At 42.4% G+C, this 18,513-nt stretch overlaps 1 protein-coding gene across 3 annotated transcripts in view; it reads right to left on the bottom strand.

The window, feature by feature from the left end:
- The window catches only part of BRF1 (BRF1 general transcription factor IIIB subunit), a 282,491-nt gene that overhangs the window by 145,910 nt on the left and 118,068 nt on the right, over nt 1–18,513 (bottom strand). For 2 of the 3 annotated variants that reach the window (XM_089522715.1, XM_089522714.1), the window contains 2 exons: nt 7,593–7,742; nt 4,497–4,590 (listed from right to left, as the gene is read on the bottom strand). In XM_089522715.1, the coding sequence (XP_089378841.1) occupies nt 4,497–4,590; nt 7,593–7,742 (244 nt within the window). Of the gene's footprint in view, nt 1–4,496; nt 4,591–7,592; nt 7,743–12,993; nt 13,010–18,513 lie in introns of those variants that run through there. The other variant, XM_089522717.1, reaches the window with a different exon arrangement.

Below are 18,513 nucleotides of genomic sequence, written 5' to 3' on the forward strand. Positions count from 1 at the left end.
TCATTCAGTCCGACCTTGCCTTATGCAGGGGATCCATTCCGGAACCCCCCAAGTAAGGCAAATTGAGCGTATGCTCAAGCCCCATTCACCATATTAGGGCTCGCCATCTGCATGACCCCAAGTCCGCATATGGCGAGCCCACGTATGGCACGGGTGCACTGTATATGGAGATGTGGTCTTCCAGACAGCCTGGACCTACTGTATGCCATATAGGGTTTTGTAGGTCATAACGAGCACTTTGAATTGTGCCCTGAAATAAATCAGCAGCCAGTGGAGCTGGTTCAACAAGGGAGTTATACATTCTCTATAACAGGGACTTGTTCTGACAGTCAAAATCAAACATTAATATTTTTGCTTCTGCTTTAACAAGCAATAAAAAACAACATTTTAAAGATGCTCTGTTCGTCTAATGATGGTGGTTTTGGTTTAATAATTGCAAAGGTATTTCACACTTCTCAGGATTTCAAAAGCATTGACGATTTATGGCAATATAGAAATACATTTAAATTCAACTATGTAATTAACCAATCAGTTAAAAAGGAGGTGGTTAAACAATCAAAATTAATTCATCAGTTGGCAACCCTAATACAAGTATTTATGACTTCTGACAACATTTTTTTTAAAAAAAAAGTCAAATATTTATTTGCTTCTATGAGGCAGGAGTGGGTTTTCAGGTTTCTTTATTCATAACTGTTCAACTAAAGTAATAAATCTTCAAGATTAAATATAGTTTTTAAAAATAATAACCATATACCAGTGCCATCTATTATTTTGGGGTTTTTTTAATTATGGAAAATATTTTAAATATGTTTTGAAAACACCAGTAACAAAAAAACCTAAGAGAGGTAATTCTGAAACTAGTTACTTTTTGGCAAGTAGGCTGAAGGCTGATGCCACATTGCAGAATGTTTGTTGAGGCACCAGAGCTTTCTGACAGAGGCGGCTAAATATCTCAAGAAGCTACAAATCCCAGAATTCCACAGCACGGAGTCATGGCAATTAAAGCAGTGTCAAACTACATTGATTCTGCAGTGCAGATGCAGCCTAAATGAGCATATGACACTCTGGCATTTGCCATTTGGGCATTAATACTGGGGATTCAAGTTATTGTCAGTATGTTTAAAACTGTGTAACAGATATTAAAAAATCAATGTTTTCACTATTAAATATGTAGAATTGCTCAGATTCTTTTTCATCCCACACTATCTATATTATGCAAGCCTACCAATGACAGAGCATTATTTTATAAAGCTAGTCTCTAGTTTGTATCAAATTCTGAAGTATTTCAAATGCACAGGTTTAAAGCAGAATTTTTTATCACCAGAAAATGGCATGGAGAATCTGCTACCACACATTAAACTGCAAAAAAAAATATGTCCCATGGGGTTTTACCTTTTTTAGAAGTCCACAGCATTGAGGTTTAAGCTCTATTACTTTTTACTGACATCATATTACATGAAATGCTGGTTAAGCAACTGTATCTTTGCCTTGAAATCTAACAGTAAAAGACTGCTTTTGAAATGGTTGTCCCAGTCCAAAAAACCCTTGCAAGTATGGAGCTTTCAAAGCACATCTGGAAGTCCTTGTACTACAGGAAAACATCTCTGTTCAATTCAATCGGCAGAGAAGCTACATGTACAGAGAAAAAATATTATTCTCTTTGCACAGAATAAGCAAAGAGATAGTACAGGAATACCTTGTTAATCTAAATGAATATAGGTCTCCAGGAACAGATGAACTACATCCAAAAGTATTTTAAAAAAACTGGCAAATGTAATATCGGAGCCATTGGCAATAATCTTTGAAAACTCCTGGAGAACAGGAGAAATCCCAGCAGACTGGAGGGCAAACATTGTCCCCATCTTCAAAAAGGGGAAAAAGGAGGATCCCAACAATTATCGACCAGTTAGTCTGACATCAATTCCAGGAAACATTCTAGAGCAAATCATTAAACAGAGGGTCTGTGAACATTTAGAAGGAAATGCCATAATCACAAAATGTCAACATGGGTTTCAGAGAAACAAGTCATGCCAGACAAATCTTATCTCTTTCTTTGATAAAATTACCAGCTTGGTAGATGAAGGGAATGTGTGGATATAGTGTATCGTGATTTCAGTAAGGCCTTTGACAAAGTTTCCCATAACATTCTTACAAACAAGCTTGTAAAATGTGGGCTAGACAAGGCAACTGTTACATGGATTTGTAACTGGTGGACTAGTCGAACCTAAAGGGTGCTCAACAATGGCTCCTTTTCATCCTGGAGAGAAGTGACCAGTGGGGTCCCACAGAGCTCTGTCCTGGGCCCAGTGCTATACAACATCTTTATCAATGACTTGGATGACAGAACTGGGGGCATACTTATCAAATTTGCAGACACCAAATTAGGAGGAACAGCTAATACTCCAGAGGACAAGATGAAAATTCAAAATGACCTGAATAGACTAGAAAGCTGGGCCAAAGCTAACAAAATGAAATTCAGCACGGAGAAATGTAAGGTACTGCACTTAGGGCGGAAAAATGAAATGCACAGATATAGGATGAGGGACACCTGGGTGAATGAGACTACATGTGAAAGGGAGACCACAAGTTGAACATCAGTCAACAGTGTGATGTGGCAGCTAAAAAGCCACTGCAATTTTAGGCTGCATCAATAAAAGTATAGTGTCTATCTAGATCAAGAGAAGTAATAGTGCCACTGTATTCTCCTTTGGAACTGGAATATTGTGTCCAGTTTTGGGCACCACAATTCAAAAAGGACATTGAGAAACTGGAGCGTGTCCAAAGGAGGGCAGCCAAAATGGTGAAAGGTCTGGAAACCATGCCCTTTGAGGAACGACTGGGGGAGCTGGGGATGTTTAGCCTGGAGAAGAGAAGGTTAAGAGGTGATATGATAGCCCGATTTAAATATTTGAAGGGATGTCATATTGAGGAGGGAGCAAGCTTGTTTTCTGCTGCTCCAGAGACTAGGACCCGGAAGAATGGATGCAAGCAACAGGAAAAGAGATTCCACCTCGACATTAGGAAGAACTTCCTGACAGTAAGGGCTATTCGACAGTGGAACACACTCCCTCGGAGTGTAGTGGAGTCTCCCTCCTTGGAGGTGTTTAAGCAGAGGCTGGATGGCCATCTGCCAGGGATGCTTTGACTGAGAGTTCCTGCATGGCAGGGGTTTGGACTGGATGGCCCTTCTGGTCTCTTCCAACTCTACAATTCTATGATTCTATGCTCTGTTTATTGCAATCAGAAAGTTTGCATGTCTAGGAATTCTGTACATGCATTCTGTACATGTGCACACGGGCTCTCAGTAAGTTCAACAGAGTGGACTGCAGTGGACAACTGCAGGGGGTCCACTTTTATGCCTTAGGACACTCCAGGGGCTAACTGGAGTGCTGAAAAATAAAACAAAAATACCAAAGTGGCTGGAAATCCACTTTTGGTTTATAAACAATGTTGATGTTAAGTGATACAGGGAAATCTTGCCAAATATTTAAAGGTTTGCACCTGGAGGCTATTCATCTCTGATTTGGCTATTCCTACTATGTACAGTGGGCCCCTCACATTTGCTGTGGTTACGAACCCCCCCCCCATGAAAGCGGAAAAACTGCGAAGAAAACACTATGTTTTTTACCTGAGAGAACACCTATCTAGGAATCTATAGCTCCTCCAGTGCAACTCTATGGTCAACATCCATCTGGAGTTGGCCCTAGAATAAAATTGGAGTCCTACAAAAGTCTAGAAAATGTTTTCTCTAGGAAACTCTAGGTCTTCCATCTTTGAGACTAACTGAAATAAAGAAGTGGGCAGCATGAGCTTTCATATTTAGTCTACAGATGCATATCTGAAGTCTACAAAAAGCTCATGCTGCCAACTTCTTTATTTCAGTTAGTCTCAAAGGTGCTACAAGAGCTCTCTACATACTGATTCTGCAGACTAACACAGCTATATCTTTGAATTCTAGGTCTTCCATCGCAACTCTGTTGTCAATTTCTGGCAGAGTTAAACTGGAGAACCTAGAGATCCCTAGAGATAACATGCTACTCATACCCGTGAATAAGCAAATCTGTAAAAGTCAAATCCATAAATGTGGAGGGGTGACTGTATAGTGGAGTACCAAATCTTTTGGCCTCACCTAGTCTGCAGAGTAGTGCCTTCTCCCCAATAAGACCTCCACTCTTGAAATCCACCACTGGCAATTGACCTTGAAGATAGTGGGCTAGAGAACTACCTTCCAAGCCCATATTTAGATAAAGCCATTCGTACCACCAACCTGACCCTCTTGTTCATTGCTATTCACAACCCCAGATAAGTAGAAGTTCTGTGTGGAGCTGTTGCTTTCATAGCTTGCCAGGCCTGTCCTTATGAAGGATGACTTTCTAGAAAGGAAAAACAATCCTCTTGAAAGCACAAGAGAGCAAGCAACACTGGTTTGTATCCCAAGTCAAATGTGTGTGTGTGTGGGGGGGGGGGGAATACCCTTCCCTTTAAACTTGACCTACCTTTTCCTTAAGGTAGATTCACCAACTTTAACCACCCTGATGACTTCTTTCACAGTGCGCCGAAAATCATGCATTCTTGCCGCAACTAGAAGAGCTGGAGCATAAACAGGGCAAGGCCCACATCAAAAGGCAGTTCAATGGGAGAAAAAGCAAGGGAATATGGTGAGTCATGGAAGTACCATCTGAAATTCTAATTCTCCTATTAATTTTAAAATACTGATGTTTAGCTCTGGGCTTGAATACTGAGTGATTAAATTGGAACTTCATAAAAAAAAAACTTGTTTTGCATGCAATAAAATTAAACCAGTAACAAGAGAAGTTTGGTAAATGCAAAAACGCAATGTTGTAGTTTTGGTACCTGCCCCACTTATATACAGACACACAAACAGGGAAAGAACTCCAGTATGGCTCAAAAGTGCATTGACCTTGCCCAAATGTATGCACTTTGATCAGAGACGAATTAGGAGAAAGTAAGAGACACCTTGATGCTGAAGCACTGCTGTCATAATCAATAAGCAGTTATGCAAATCAAGGAGTGGGATTATGCTAATAAGAACAAATTTAATGCTCAATGACTTAAACAGAGTGAGCAATCTAAGACATTTGAGGGTCAATTCTTAGCTCCCTATGAAACAATAAAGTCCCCTTCCAACTTTGTAACACTCCTGGGGAAGTAAATAAAACTAAACACTTTTTTTAAGGAAGGTGTGAAGGCTAAGGGGTTGCACTGATTCTCCAGGAAACCTTTGTGAACTGCACTCTCCCAAAATGCTCCCAAACACTCTCTGGGGGTTTTGCAGACATTTTCTGCATGGTTTTCCCTGGGGCATTTTAGAACCAGAAGAGACCTTTTTTTTTCTTTTTTCTTTAACAAGAAGAAGTGACCAAGAAGCCCAAGAGCTCCGTGCACTTTGTTCACCTTTGTTATAAGGCAAAAGCACCACTAATGAAAGGTTTCAGAAGTGGAAACAGCATTTTTTCCCATTTATATGAAGAACAGTTTTATGAGGGGAGGGGGTCTTTGGGGGAACTATAGGATTTTCCATGCCTGGGTAGGGGCAGGAAGAAGAAAAGGGTTAGCCTACCCAACAATGCATCACAGTACAGTGGGCCCTTGGTATACGTGGGGGATCCATTCCAGACTCCCCCCCCGCGTATGCCAAAATCCGCGTATGCTCAAATCTCATTTGTCCCCAATGGCGGCACGGGGCAAAAGTCCTTCTCCTTCCCTCCCCTCCTCTACCCCTCCCTCCCTCCTACCTATCTACCTACCCTCCCTCCCCCTCCCCCTTCCCACTTACCTGCTCCATTGCCACGCCGCCGCCTCCCGCATCCTCGCCACCGCCGCGGTTCAAGGGCCGGCTGCAGCTTGGAGGCCCAGAGGCCTCCAGGCTGCCCCCGGCCCTTCTTCCGCGGCGGCGGGGAGGATGGGGCCAAGGCTCGTCCTCCTCGCCGCCGCCACGGAAGAAGGGCCGGCTGCGGTTTAAGGGCCGGGGACAGCTTGGAGGCCCAGAGGCCTCCAGGCTGCCCGCAGCCCTTCTTCCACAGCGGCAGGGAGGAGGATGGGGCCAAGGCTCGTCCTCCTCACCGCCACCGCAGTTTAAGGGCCGGGGGCAGGTTGGAGGCCCAGAGGCTCCAGGCTGCAGCTGGCCCTTTTTCCGTGGCAGCAGCAAGGAGGACGAGGCCTAGCTTCATCCTCCTCGCCGCCGCCGCGGTTCAAGGGCCGGGGGCAACTTGGAGGCCCAGAGGCCTCCAGGCTGCCCCCGGCCCTTCTTCCGCAGCGGCGGCGAGGTCGGGGCCTAGCTCCATCCTCCTTGCCGCCGCCGCAGTTCAAGGGCCACGGGCAGCTTGGAGGCCCAGAGGCCTTCAGGCTGCAGCCGGCCCTTGTACGGCGGCAGTGGTGGCGAGGAGGACGAAGCCAAGCTTTGTCCTCCTCGCCGACACTGCCGCCGTACAAGGGCCGGGTGCAGCCTGGAGGCCTCTTGGCCTCCATGAGCAGCACCTGGCCCTTGAACTGCGGCGGCGGCGGAGAAGGCAGCGGTGCGGCGACGGAGCAGGTAAGCAGGGAGGGGACGGGGGAGGGAGGGAGGATAGGTAGATAGGTAGGAGGGAGGGGGGGAGGGGAGGGGAGGTACTTTTGTCCCCAATGGCGGTCCGCATGCACGCACGCGGCCATTGGGGACAATTTCCCCGGATTTGCCATGCGCGTATGCTCAAATCCGCGCATGGCAAATCCACGTATAAGGAGGGCCGACTGTATACATTTATTTTCTCCAGTATTCCAAAGGCTGTAACTTATACTCTCTGTTTTCCACTCCTCTGATCAGTGAAACACAAGACTGCAATATTTTAAAAGGTTCAGACCAAAGAATGGGGGTGTATTTAAAGAGTAACGTGTATACTTTCAATCTGATGTTTACTTTCCATGATGTTTTGGATTGATATAACTTCTCTTTGATAAAGGAAAGACAGCCATAGTTAGATGGAAGCTGTTAAACTGCAGGAGGATGTTAAAACAGAGAGGTTTATCAAACGGAGATTTTTGGAGCTTTTGCAGGTCAGTTCCGATGTGACTGCGCTTTCAATCATGGGCATTCACGCCGTAACGTGAATGTGTTATCAGACGCCATTCCTTTCTATGGGAGCTCCTTGTGAGGTGCTAGTATGCTAGTATATTGCCCCATAGGATCCTGGCCAAAAGTTTTCCCCTTAAGAAGAGAGAATATAAGATAAACTCAGTGTACCCTACCACTTCTGTAATCATCCCTTTTACATGCACTTTTGATACTGTGTATTAGATATGTTTCTGCCCTCTGATACTATAGTCTTAATTACAATGATTAAGCTGTCCCAGAGACCTGACAGGGAGATATTTTTCTCCTTGTTCTAGAACTAGAATGTGGAATAACACAACAAAATTCATTGACAGTAGGGTCAGCATGATAAACAACTTCAGACAATAATTATTTACCAGCTGTCAACCAAGTCAAGAAATCTTAAGTCAGTTGACTGATTTAACCAAGACAAATTTCTGTGTGACAGAATATAAAGCATAATTCTGAAAAAAAGTAACGCTCTCTGGAATCTTCTCCATACCTGCACCACAAAGGCCAGAGGGCCGTCGCCCCGTGTGCATCCAGTCTCTCTTCATCTGCTGCAGGAGCCTCAGAGCTGTCATTGAGACTTCGTGGTTCTTATCGCCAAACTCCAGCATGTGTGCAAAGCGAGGAATATATAAACATGGATCTGCAGCAAAACAAGAGCCAGTTATTTCTGAACATGACCTTTAACTTCCCAGATGTACATCTTAAACAAAAAAGCCTTCTCTGATGTCTGACTTCACTGAGAGAAAACAGTTTATTCCACTGCTGTTTCTCCAGCTTTAGATGTTGAGCTTTATTCAATGATGTGGACATAAGAAGCCCTTCAGTTTATGGGAAAGTCTTTGCTTTAGCAGAGGCCTTCTTCACCAGTGGAAGGGGATAGAAGCAATTTCCCCCTCTTTCTTCTGCAGCTAAACCACCCCTTACACTATTCTAGAGGTTGCCTACAAACCTCTAAGGCAGAGGTTCCCAACCTGTGCTCCGAGGAGTCTTTAGGGCTCTGCATACACTTCCCAGGTATTCTGCGGCCATGTTACTAGTCTTATTTGAAATTAAAGACTAAAAATATATTCTTAAATATATTCATAAATACTGTCTGTAAGACATGAGGTAGGCCTCTTAGGGGCTCTGCCATAGAAATAAGAGCTCCGTGAGATAAAAAGGTTGGGAAACCCTGTTCTAAGGAAAGGGTTCAGGGAATACAAGGCTTTGCAGGGGAGGAGAAGTAATCCAAAATGATATCTCCTTCGGTTTCCATTAGAGGATGCCTTCACTAGATCCCAAATGGGACACCACCCCATTATTAATGGTGGTGATAGTAGTAAAAAAAAACTCTTGAAAAGAAACTGGCCTCAAGATAATCATCACAACAGAAGTTATGGCAGGGGCAGCTGGAGGAGCACACATTAGTGGAAACCTCTGGTAACTTAGAAGATGGGTTATAGCAATGCTATGTATATATCTACATACTCTGGATCATGCAGACAAGCAACTCCCTAAAAACTGACACATGCAGAATTCATGTTCTCCATATCTGCTTATGATATCACCATACTTCACTACTGTTAACAATTCCACATTGCAAGTTACAAGTGCTGGTAGTTACTTTGCTTCTAACATAACAGATATAACTAAGAAGAGGAGTTGAGAATTTGTGCCCTCACCATTGTTGGGCTGCAATTCCTATCAGCCATAACCAACATGTTTATGGTGGGGAGTGATAGGAAATGCATGACAGCATCGTGAGGGTCACATGTTTCTGCTCCTAGACTTAATAAGAAGTTTGTTGTTGTTTTTGTTTGCCTTCAAGACATTTCTAATTTATGGCAACCCTAAGGCGAATATATCACAGGGTTTTCTTGGCAAGATTTGCCCAGAGGGAGTTTGTCATTGCCTTCCTGAGGCTGGGAAAGTGTGATTTTCCCAAGGTCACTTAATATGGGATTTTCCCAATGTCACTTAATCCACAGCCAAGCAGGACTCTCCCAGAGTCTTAGTCCAGTATTCAAACCAGTACTCACATTGCCTCTTTATATGATGGTATGTAGCAAAAAAACAAAACAAAAAAACCCCACAAAAATCCCTTGATTGAATTCTAAATACACTTGTCCCTCTGCATTCTCTGGGGTCAGGGGCACAGGACCCCCGTGAGTGTAGAAAAACACAAACAACAAGAACACTACATTTTTACCTGAGATAACACCTCTCTAGGAATCTCTAGGCCTTCCAGTGCAACTCTGTGGTCAACATCTGCCAGACATTGACCACAGAATTGTGCTGGAGGAGCTACAAATGCTTAGTGGAGTGTTCTCTCTAGGAATCTCTAGGTTCTTCAGTGCTACTTTTAGTGAGACATTTAGCCTTCTCTGTCAGAGAGCTCTGGTGCCACAATAAACTACAATTCCCAGGATTCCCTAGCACTGATCCAGGGCAGTTAAAGCGGTCTCCAACTGGATTATTTCTGCAATGTGTTTTCCACCTTACTTAAAGAGAAATAAATAGTTAGGTCAATATCATCTTCTGGCCTGACAACCCTATTTTGCCAGGATCAGCCACATGGAGAGAAGGGGGTCCATTCCTCTGGCAATCAAGGAGTGGTCACATTTTCCGCCCTCTCCCACCAGCAAATAAGACCAGTAACATGGAAGTGCAACAGGTCCCTGCTTCTGATCAATATACTCTCACTGGCGGAGAGGAGGTGGTGGAAATATCTGCCCATGCTGCCTTATTTCCATACAGCTGGTGCCCAGTAAAGTAAGTCTGGGGACAGTTATGATCATGGCAGAAGTGCTACAGTTGTGACTATGTAGGGACCATGAATAGAGAGCCATTACAAATGCATAACTCCAGGTTATTCATTTGTAAATCTGATCCCTCGTCTTCAAGTCCATCTACATGTGCATACATTTTTGGACCAATGCCAGGTACTGATGCAGAGGTTAATTTTTCCTCTACGTCTCCCTTGTCAGGGAAGATGAATCTGGGCACATTATGAGAACCAGCACCAAAAGACAAAATGGCTTGTGTTGTAGCCCAGGCTTTCAGAAAGATAATGTTATCTGAGTGCTCATGCATTGAGAGGACATCCACAGTGCCTCCATGATGAGATCTCTTTAGTCCCCAAAGCAAAGATTATTTGGGGAGATATTCATATATGCCAAGTCTAGTATGCCTTTAGATAATAATGTAGCTATGCAAATGTACTTAAGATCGTAATGTCCATGGGACTTAGCCTCCTTATTTTATCCAGCTGAAAGTATATCCGAGGCCTTTTTGGAATTACACACAACCTCTAGTGCAGTGTGCTTTCAGAAGCTGGAAGTGAAAGATTTTTGCATTGATCTGCTGCACAGTAAGACCATGGCACACCATTAGTTATTTGTTTTCTCAAGGGTACCTAAATGGAAAGCAGGATTTTAGTATTACTGAACAATACAAGGAAACACAATCTCTTGACAGTTATGAACCATAACATGGCGTGCAATAACTAGGGCTGTAAAATGTATTGCCAGAAGATTAAGGAAACAGGAAAAAGTGGTCAGGGTGTGCTAGAGGGCAGCCCCATCTGGGAAATGGAAGTGATAGGGAACAATAATGTTCTCATAAAGACAGAACATTCTGGCTTACCCTTTTTGATATTAATTGTTCCTCTCCTTCAAAGAAGAGGACACCTTTTAAAAACAACCAATCAAGAATTGAAAATGCTGCTTTTCTCAGTTGTTTAAGCTGTTTCAGAAGTTGAATGTTTCATCCAAAATGCTCCTACAAACCTTTGTTTTCACACCAAGGGGAAAGCTATTAGCTTTGTAAAGCCTGCCTGAATTGATAAGGTACTCAAGAGCATGGAAAGATTAGACTTCAGGGATGTTCCTAGGCTGTTATGATGACCTGGCTAGGGGAGTCTTCAAGAGGTGATCCTAAAATCTAAGGCCCTAAAAAGATCGGCACTTTGTGCTGGCCTGGGGCCGAAAGTAAGGCTAGATAGAGCTGGCGTCTACACACGCCCAGCCCTACTTTTGCCACCCATTATGGCACATGACTGACCACACAGGGTGCACCATGATAATGCATGGGCATCAGAGCACCCAAACGGTGCTGGCCGGAAGGGCCGTCATCATGGCGCGCAAGCAGATCATTGCTGCACCATGTGGTTGTCACAGCAATGATCCAGGGCAAACAGGGGCAGCGTTTCACCACCCATCTGACAAGCTCCTTACTTGTCCAAGCTCTAGACTGAGCAAGCCAAAATAAGGTTAAGATACAGAAATTGCATGTTAAGGATCTCCTGCAAATAACTAATTTTCCTTCAAAGCACCTGCAGAGTGAAGTGGCAGCTGGTGAAGGAATGTTTCATCTTTAATATTCATGTACCCATCTCAGCCCCCCCCCCGCATCCTTCCTATTAACTCCAAGACCAAGATGGCAATCCACTAAGCAACCCTGAATAGCTCTGTGTGTGTGTGTGTGTGCGCACGCGCATGCACATGTGTCTTAAGTCATCTGTCAACTTATGGTGACACCATGAATTTCATAGGGTTTTCATAAGCAAGGTATGCTCAGAGGTGTTTGGCCAGTTCCTTCCTCTGAAATATAGCCTACACCACCTGCTGCATCAAAGTTAAGAAAACATAAAACACAGCACAGCAGATGCTGGATTACAGTTTTTCCATCACATCTAGTTTGACCAAAGAAGTAGCAACTGCCAACCGCAAATCATGCCCTATTCAAGAGTATTAGTTTCCACACACCCTCTCCGTTGCCGTCCCAGAGGAAAAAAAGGGTGCTGAGGTGTGGTTAGTGGGGCAATCTCCTTTAAAGGAAATCATTAAACAGATCATTAAACAGAGAGTCTGTGAACATTTAGAAGGGAATGCCATAATGACAAAAAGTCAACATGTGTTTCTAAGAAATAAATCATGTCAGACTAATCTGATCTCTTTTTTGGATAAAATTACCAGCTTGGTAGATGAAGGGAATGCTGTGGATATAGCAAATCTTGATTTCAGTAAAGCCTTTGATAAGGTTCCTCATGACATTCTTGCAAACAAGCTAGTAAAATGTGGGCTAGAAAAGGTAACTGTTAGCTGGATTTGTAATTGATTGACAAGCCAAATCCGAAGGGTGTTGAACAATGCATCTTGGAGAGAAGTGACCAGTGAGGTGCGACAGGGTTCTGTCCTGGGCCCAGTGCTATACAACATCTTTATCAATGACTTGGATGACAGAATTGGGGGGCATACTTATCAAATTTGCAATGACACCAAATTAGGAGGAATAGCTAATACTCCAGAGGACAGGATCAAAATTCAAAATGACCTGAATAGACTAGAAAGCTGGGCCAAAGCTAACAAAATAAAATTCAACACAGAGAAATGTAAGGTACTGCATTTAGGGTGGGAAAATGACACCTAGCTGAACGAGAGTACGTGTGAAAGGGATCTAGGAGTCCAAGTAGACTACAAGTTGAACATGAGTCAACAGTGTGAAGCAGCAGCTAAAAAGGCCAATGCTATTTTAGGCTGCATCAATAAAAGTATAGTGTCTAGATCAAGGGAAGTCTTAGTGCCACTCTATTCTGCTTTGGTTAGGCCTCACTTGAAATGCTGTGTCCCCTTCCGGGCACCACAATTCAAAAAGGATGTTGACAAGCTGGAGTTTGTCCAGAGGGTGACTAAAATGGTGAAGGGCCTGGAAACCATGCCTTATGAGGAGAGACATAGGGAGATAGATATGTTAAGCCTGGAGAAGAGGTGGTTAAGAAGTGATATGATTGCCCTGTTTAAGTATCTGAAGGGGTGTCACACTGAGGATGGAGCAAGCTTGTTTTCTGCTGCTCCAGAGACTAGGACCCGAAGCAATGGATGCAAGCTACAGGAAAAGCGATTTCACCTCACCATTAGGAGAAACTTCCTAACAGTAAGAGCTTTTCGACAGTGGAACACACTCCCTTGTAGTGTGGTGGAGTCTCATTCTTTGGAGGCTGGACGGCCATCTGTCAGGGCTGATTCGATTGTGTGTTCCTGCACACAATCCTTGGGGTTTCTTCCAAGTTCATGATTCTATGAAAGAAATAGGAGCAGGGGGTTGTCATCTCCATGTTCTGTCCCCTCCTCAAAAGGGGCCCATAACACTAACTGCTGAGAAGGCATGCACTTTAATATTTTAAAAATATCAATGCCTCATCAGACATTAAAAAACACACACATTAAAATTGGGTTATTTACTTTCAGAAAATTTGCTACATTTGTTCTTCCAAACTTTGGAAGTGGTTCCCAAACTTTGGTCCTCCAGATTTTTGGATTTCAATTCCCATAAGCCCTAGCCAGCTTGGTCAACAGTCAGGAATCCTGGGAACAGAAGTCCAAAACATTTGGAAGATCCAAGTTTGGGAACCACTGAAGCTTGGAAATAACTAGCTACAGAGAATGAGTTTGTTGTAATTGTTATTTAATGAACAGTAACCTCAATTCTTTTGCAAGGTATTTTAACTGTTTTAGTTGTTTTTCTAGTTATTGCATGGTGGATGAGGAATACAATATTATTCAAGTGCTGATTTACTCAACTGCCTGGTGGTCTCTTGTGGATCTTGAATTAACAACAATGTTGATGCAATGAGCCTTTTTTTGTCCTACAGGCCAGTAGCTTGCAGTATTTGAGTTTTTGGGTTTTTTTTTAAAAGGGGGGGGGGTAATTAAAGTTACTGTTTTATTTACTTAATAAAGTATTTAATATTAACAATTACTGTAAGGCAGGGGTAGGCAACCTGCGGCCCGCGGGCCAGATGCGGCCCGGCGAGGCCTTGGGACGGGCCCCAGCCCGGTCCTGCCACCGATTGCCGCCGGGGCCTTTGGGGGGCAATTGTCTATAGAAGCCTCAGAAACATGCATTTATATTAACATTTTTTTAAAAATCAGCAAATTTTTTTGCGTGTCCTCCATTTTTTTAAAAAAAGTGTCTTCCATTTGAAAATTTTGTCCTACATTTGTCCTGGTTTATTTATATATTTAATTTTTTTAAAAAATTATTTAATTATTTATTTTTTGGCTTCGGCCCCCCCGGTTGTCTGAGGGACAGCAACCCGGCCCCCGGCTCAAAAAGATTGCCTACCCCTGCTGTAAGGGTTTTTAACTAGCTGCTTTTCAAATGTAACCTCCAACCTCTACAAAGCCTTATGGCATTTTAAAGAAAGCAAATTTTATTTGGCGTAAGCTTTCATGACCTTCATCAGATGCACAGAACCATGAAATCTTATACCAAATACATCATATTAAGCATGAGTTACAGCAAGACTTTTTGTTGTCCTTGCACTAAAAGGCTAATACAGCTACGCAACTCAGGTTTTTCAAACTTGCTGTGATCCTTGACTGCTACGAAACAGATTTTTTTGACCTTCATTCTGTGCCACCATATAGTTAGCCACCCTATGTGACACACAGGAGTTTTGCTACAATAAAATCTTTGCTTTTTCACATTGTGCATTTCCCATGCTAAGCGTAGACAGCAATCTCAATAGTGCTCTTTTGGGGACCAACTTCTAATCAAGTGCATCATTTAAAAAGCTTTGTTCTCTCTGTTCCTGCTCTTCTGTACAGATATCAGTTTCTCATTTCCTGCCAGGTAAATTGTTAACTATTATATGCAGCTCCATTTCCTCAACTGATGTCCCGCTTGAGCTCTTCTATTGATGAAGATGAGGCCTTACTTGAAATGTTCATTTCCACAGATCTTGCGGATTTAAAATAAATGCAAGCGGTCTCATCTACTTCTAAGTGTTAACTCTGACTGTTATGTTACTGTTTCTATTTACTTTTATTATGCCAAAATATGAGCACACATATTCATGCATTCCCAAGACTGTAGAAGAGCTTTGAAACACCAACAGGTAGTAGATTATATTTAAAATAGTTGGTAAATTATTAACTCCCCCTGAGTTGTAGAGACCAATATTTATAGATGAAATTCTCCCATGCACACCTTTATTTCTTAATAATAATAATAATAATAATAAATTTTATTTCTACCCCGCCCTTCCATAGGTATGATCAGGGCGGCTTACAAAATTATTAAAACATTCCAATACAAGATAAAAAATACAATATAACAGTTAAAAACATTAGTACAAAAACGGGAACAGGAAGACAATAAAATATACATGTCAGGGGCAAGGAAAAGAGAGAAGGAGTTTACAACGGTCCGGGGTCAAAAGGGAAAAGGAGAGCAGGAAAAAAAAACAGACAGTCTAAGGTGGGAAGGCCAGCCGGAATAGATATGTTTTCAGCTGTGTCTTATATTTTGTTCTGAAATGTTCTGATTTCAAATAAAATGCTATAAATGGAAAGACTTCTTTTGAGGAAACAAAGACCCAAGAAAATCTAGCATTCAGTGTAAAAGCAAATGCTAAATGTTCAACATACTGATTTCAGATACATGGACACATGGTAAATACCCATATTGCACATCGTACGAGTATGAAACATAAGTGTCTTGTAAATACAATCTCACCTAAATGTTACCTTTCATAATACCATTCAAGGAACGACAGTTTACAAGAACCTTTTCTACAGCACTGATGGTGTTAATACTGTATAAATGTCAATGAATGAGAATCTCAGAGTCCAGATTAAAGACTCTTCATTCTTTAACCTCAGGGTCTGACTTGTATTGTAGTTATTCAGAAAATCAGGATGCTATTCGTGCTTTTACCATTCTATACGCAATCTCAGAGGCTGGCGAAGCATGGCCAGTATCTAATCCTTAAGACATTTTTTGTGACCCTCAGTACTTTCAGATTGCCCTCTTTCTAGTCAAGAAAGGGTGAATTTTCTGTCCTAAAGTGTCCAGAAGCACCAATTCACCTTTAAAATAAGCTGCAGTGGGACCCTGAACATCAAAAAATACCTATTTTTCAAAACTAGAACTGGATAACTGGCCACTTCTTTCTGTTAGTTGGCATTTTGGGCAGCCATTGTGCCTCCCCAACAAGAAAAAGGACTGGCCACCAGGTCCATAAAAGTTCTTTACCCGTGCTCTGTGTTAACAAGCAAATTCAATTTTACAAAGAAAGCAAAAGACATTATCATTGAGACTTTACTCTTTCACACAAAGGGGCTTTGGAACTGGGACTGCTATCTCTTCAATCCAATTCCAAAAACTGGATTCAATCCAAACCAATTCCAAAAATCCTTTGTGTGAAAATAAAGGCCCAAATGACATTAAGGCATTTCCTTCCAAGTACTAGATCAAACACTGAGGCCAAAAAGTCCCACTTAAAAGAATAATAAAAGGAGGTGAGGCTTGAACAGAAGCCCAGTTCAGATGTTACAGGAAACTAGAAGTTTTCCCATTACAACAGGATGAGATTCATGTGGTTCTCCTAGCAGTTTTAGCCAAAAGTGCTAGTGCAAAGGAATGTTGAGAGATGTAGTCTAACAACATATAGGGGACCAATAATTCCTTCCTCTACACTGCATGAACTAACTGAAACACACTTATTGTTGGCACATTCATCCTCCCACCTCTCTTGTACACCACAGAAGGCCACTGAAGAGAAAAAAGATCTGGTTTTAAACAAACCATGTTCCTAGGGCATCAGAACTCAGGAAATTGTGGTCTGTTAAAATGATGATTAGAGAAAACATGTCACTAATCATTAACACTAATCTTATATCCATGTATATCTTAAACAATAAAGATGTTTAACTGCAATTACTCCAGCACTGCAGTATGTTTTTGTTTTATATTTGGATTTTTGTAATTCTGAATTATACTGTAAAATAAAATACAAAAAAAAATCAAAAGCTATATTGTACCGTGACTAGAAATGGCTACGTGATCTAGAATCTGTGCAGGACAGATTCATAATGTATACAGATTATACCTGTATAGGCAGAAGAATGTGGGAAGAAATAGGTTTTGTTTGCACGTTCATATACATTCATATTTTGCAAGGAAAATCAGTATTACACATTCTAATTCACACACAGTCACACATACAATGCTCACAGATATGTACTTCTTCAACACAGAGATTCTTTTACTGTCTCACACAGAAACATTCATTCTCTTGTACATATGCAAGTATACCCAAGCCCATATCTGACTATATAAAAAAGAAATAAAGAGTGTGACAGAGTATTTGTGTGTGTATGTGTGACAGAATTTATGTCTGACTATTTGAGGAAGAGAGAGTCAGAGGTACTGAGTCCAATACTCAAAACACTATGTCATGCTGACTTGTCTCCCCTTCATGAAATAGCTTGGGAGTTTGTCCAAAAGAACTGGATATTCTCAGCTTCACAGAAACTCAATAACAGAGATGGAGAACCTGTTTTGTCACCTATTAAGGGCCACTGATCCGCAGAAAAATAATCAGTCTGGGTCTCAAAATGAATAGAAGACCAAGTTGATTTTAATTCTATTAAGTTCAGAGGACTGAAAGAAGGCTTTGAAAATACAGACTGGGTCACCTGTCAACAAACTCAAAGTGCTCATCAGGCCGTTGCACCAACTACCACCTATAGTGCCCACTTCTCTCTCTGTGTGCCATTCCACCCTGCTTTTTTTTTCCAGAGGGAACAGTTTGGTGGCACTGCTGTGTGTATGTGTGCTTCCCTTTCAGCAGCCAGTGCTTTGAAATACTACTTTTTTAGACTATAACTCCCAGAATGTAAACATGTATATACTGTACATGTGAAAGGGATCTACGAGTCCTAGTAGACAACAAGTTGAAAATGAATCAACAGTGTGATGTGGCAGCTGAAAAGGCCAATGTGATTCTAGGCTGCATCAATAGAGTATAGTGTCTAGAATCTAGATCAAGAGTAATAGTAACTCTCTATTCTGCTTTTGATTGTCACATCCTTCCTTTGGGCACCACAGTTCAAAAAGGAAGCTGACAAGCTGGAGCGTGTCCAAAGGAGGGTGACCAAAATGGTGAAGAGTCTGGAAACCATGCCTTACGGAAAGACTTTGGGGACAGTGGAACACACTCCCTCGGAGAGTTGTCACGTCTCCTTCTTTAGTGGTCTTTGAAGAGAGACTGGATGGCCATCTGTCATGGGTGCTTTGATTGAGAGTTCCTGCATGGCAGGGGGTTGGATTGGATGGCCCTTGGGGTCTCTTCCAACTCTAGGATTCTATGATTCCACCCAGGCAGGGGGATCCCATATTCTTGCTGGCAAGGAGGAATGGGCAATGCAAAACGTAGGAGCTTCGGGGCAGGGGCATGGAAGGATGTGACAATCAAAATACAGTCATCCCTCCATATTCGCTAGGGTTAGGGGCACAAGACCCCCATGAATATGGAAAAATCGCAAATAACAAAAACACTGTTTTTACCTGACAGAACACCTCTCTGGGACTCTCTAGGTCCTCCAGTGCAACTCTGTGGTCAATGTCCAGCACTGGAGGAGCTA

Source organism: Sceloporus occidentalis, unplaced genomic scaffold (genome assembly GCF_023333645.1).
Source record: "Sceloporus occidentalis isolate IW3139 unplaced genomic scaffold, rSceOcc1.0.p SCAF_4, whole genome shotgun sequence".
Classification (NCBI taxonomy): domain Eukaryota; kingdom Metazoa; phylum Chordata; class Lepidosauria; order Squamata; family Phrynosomatidae; genus Sceloporus; species Sceloporus occidentalis.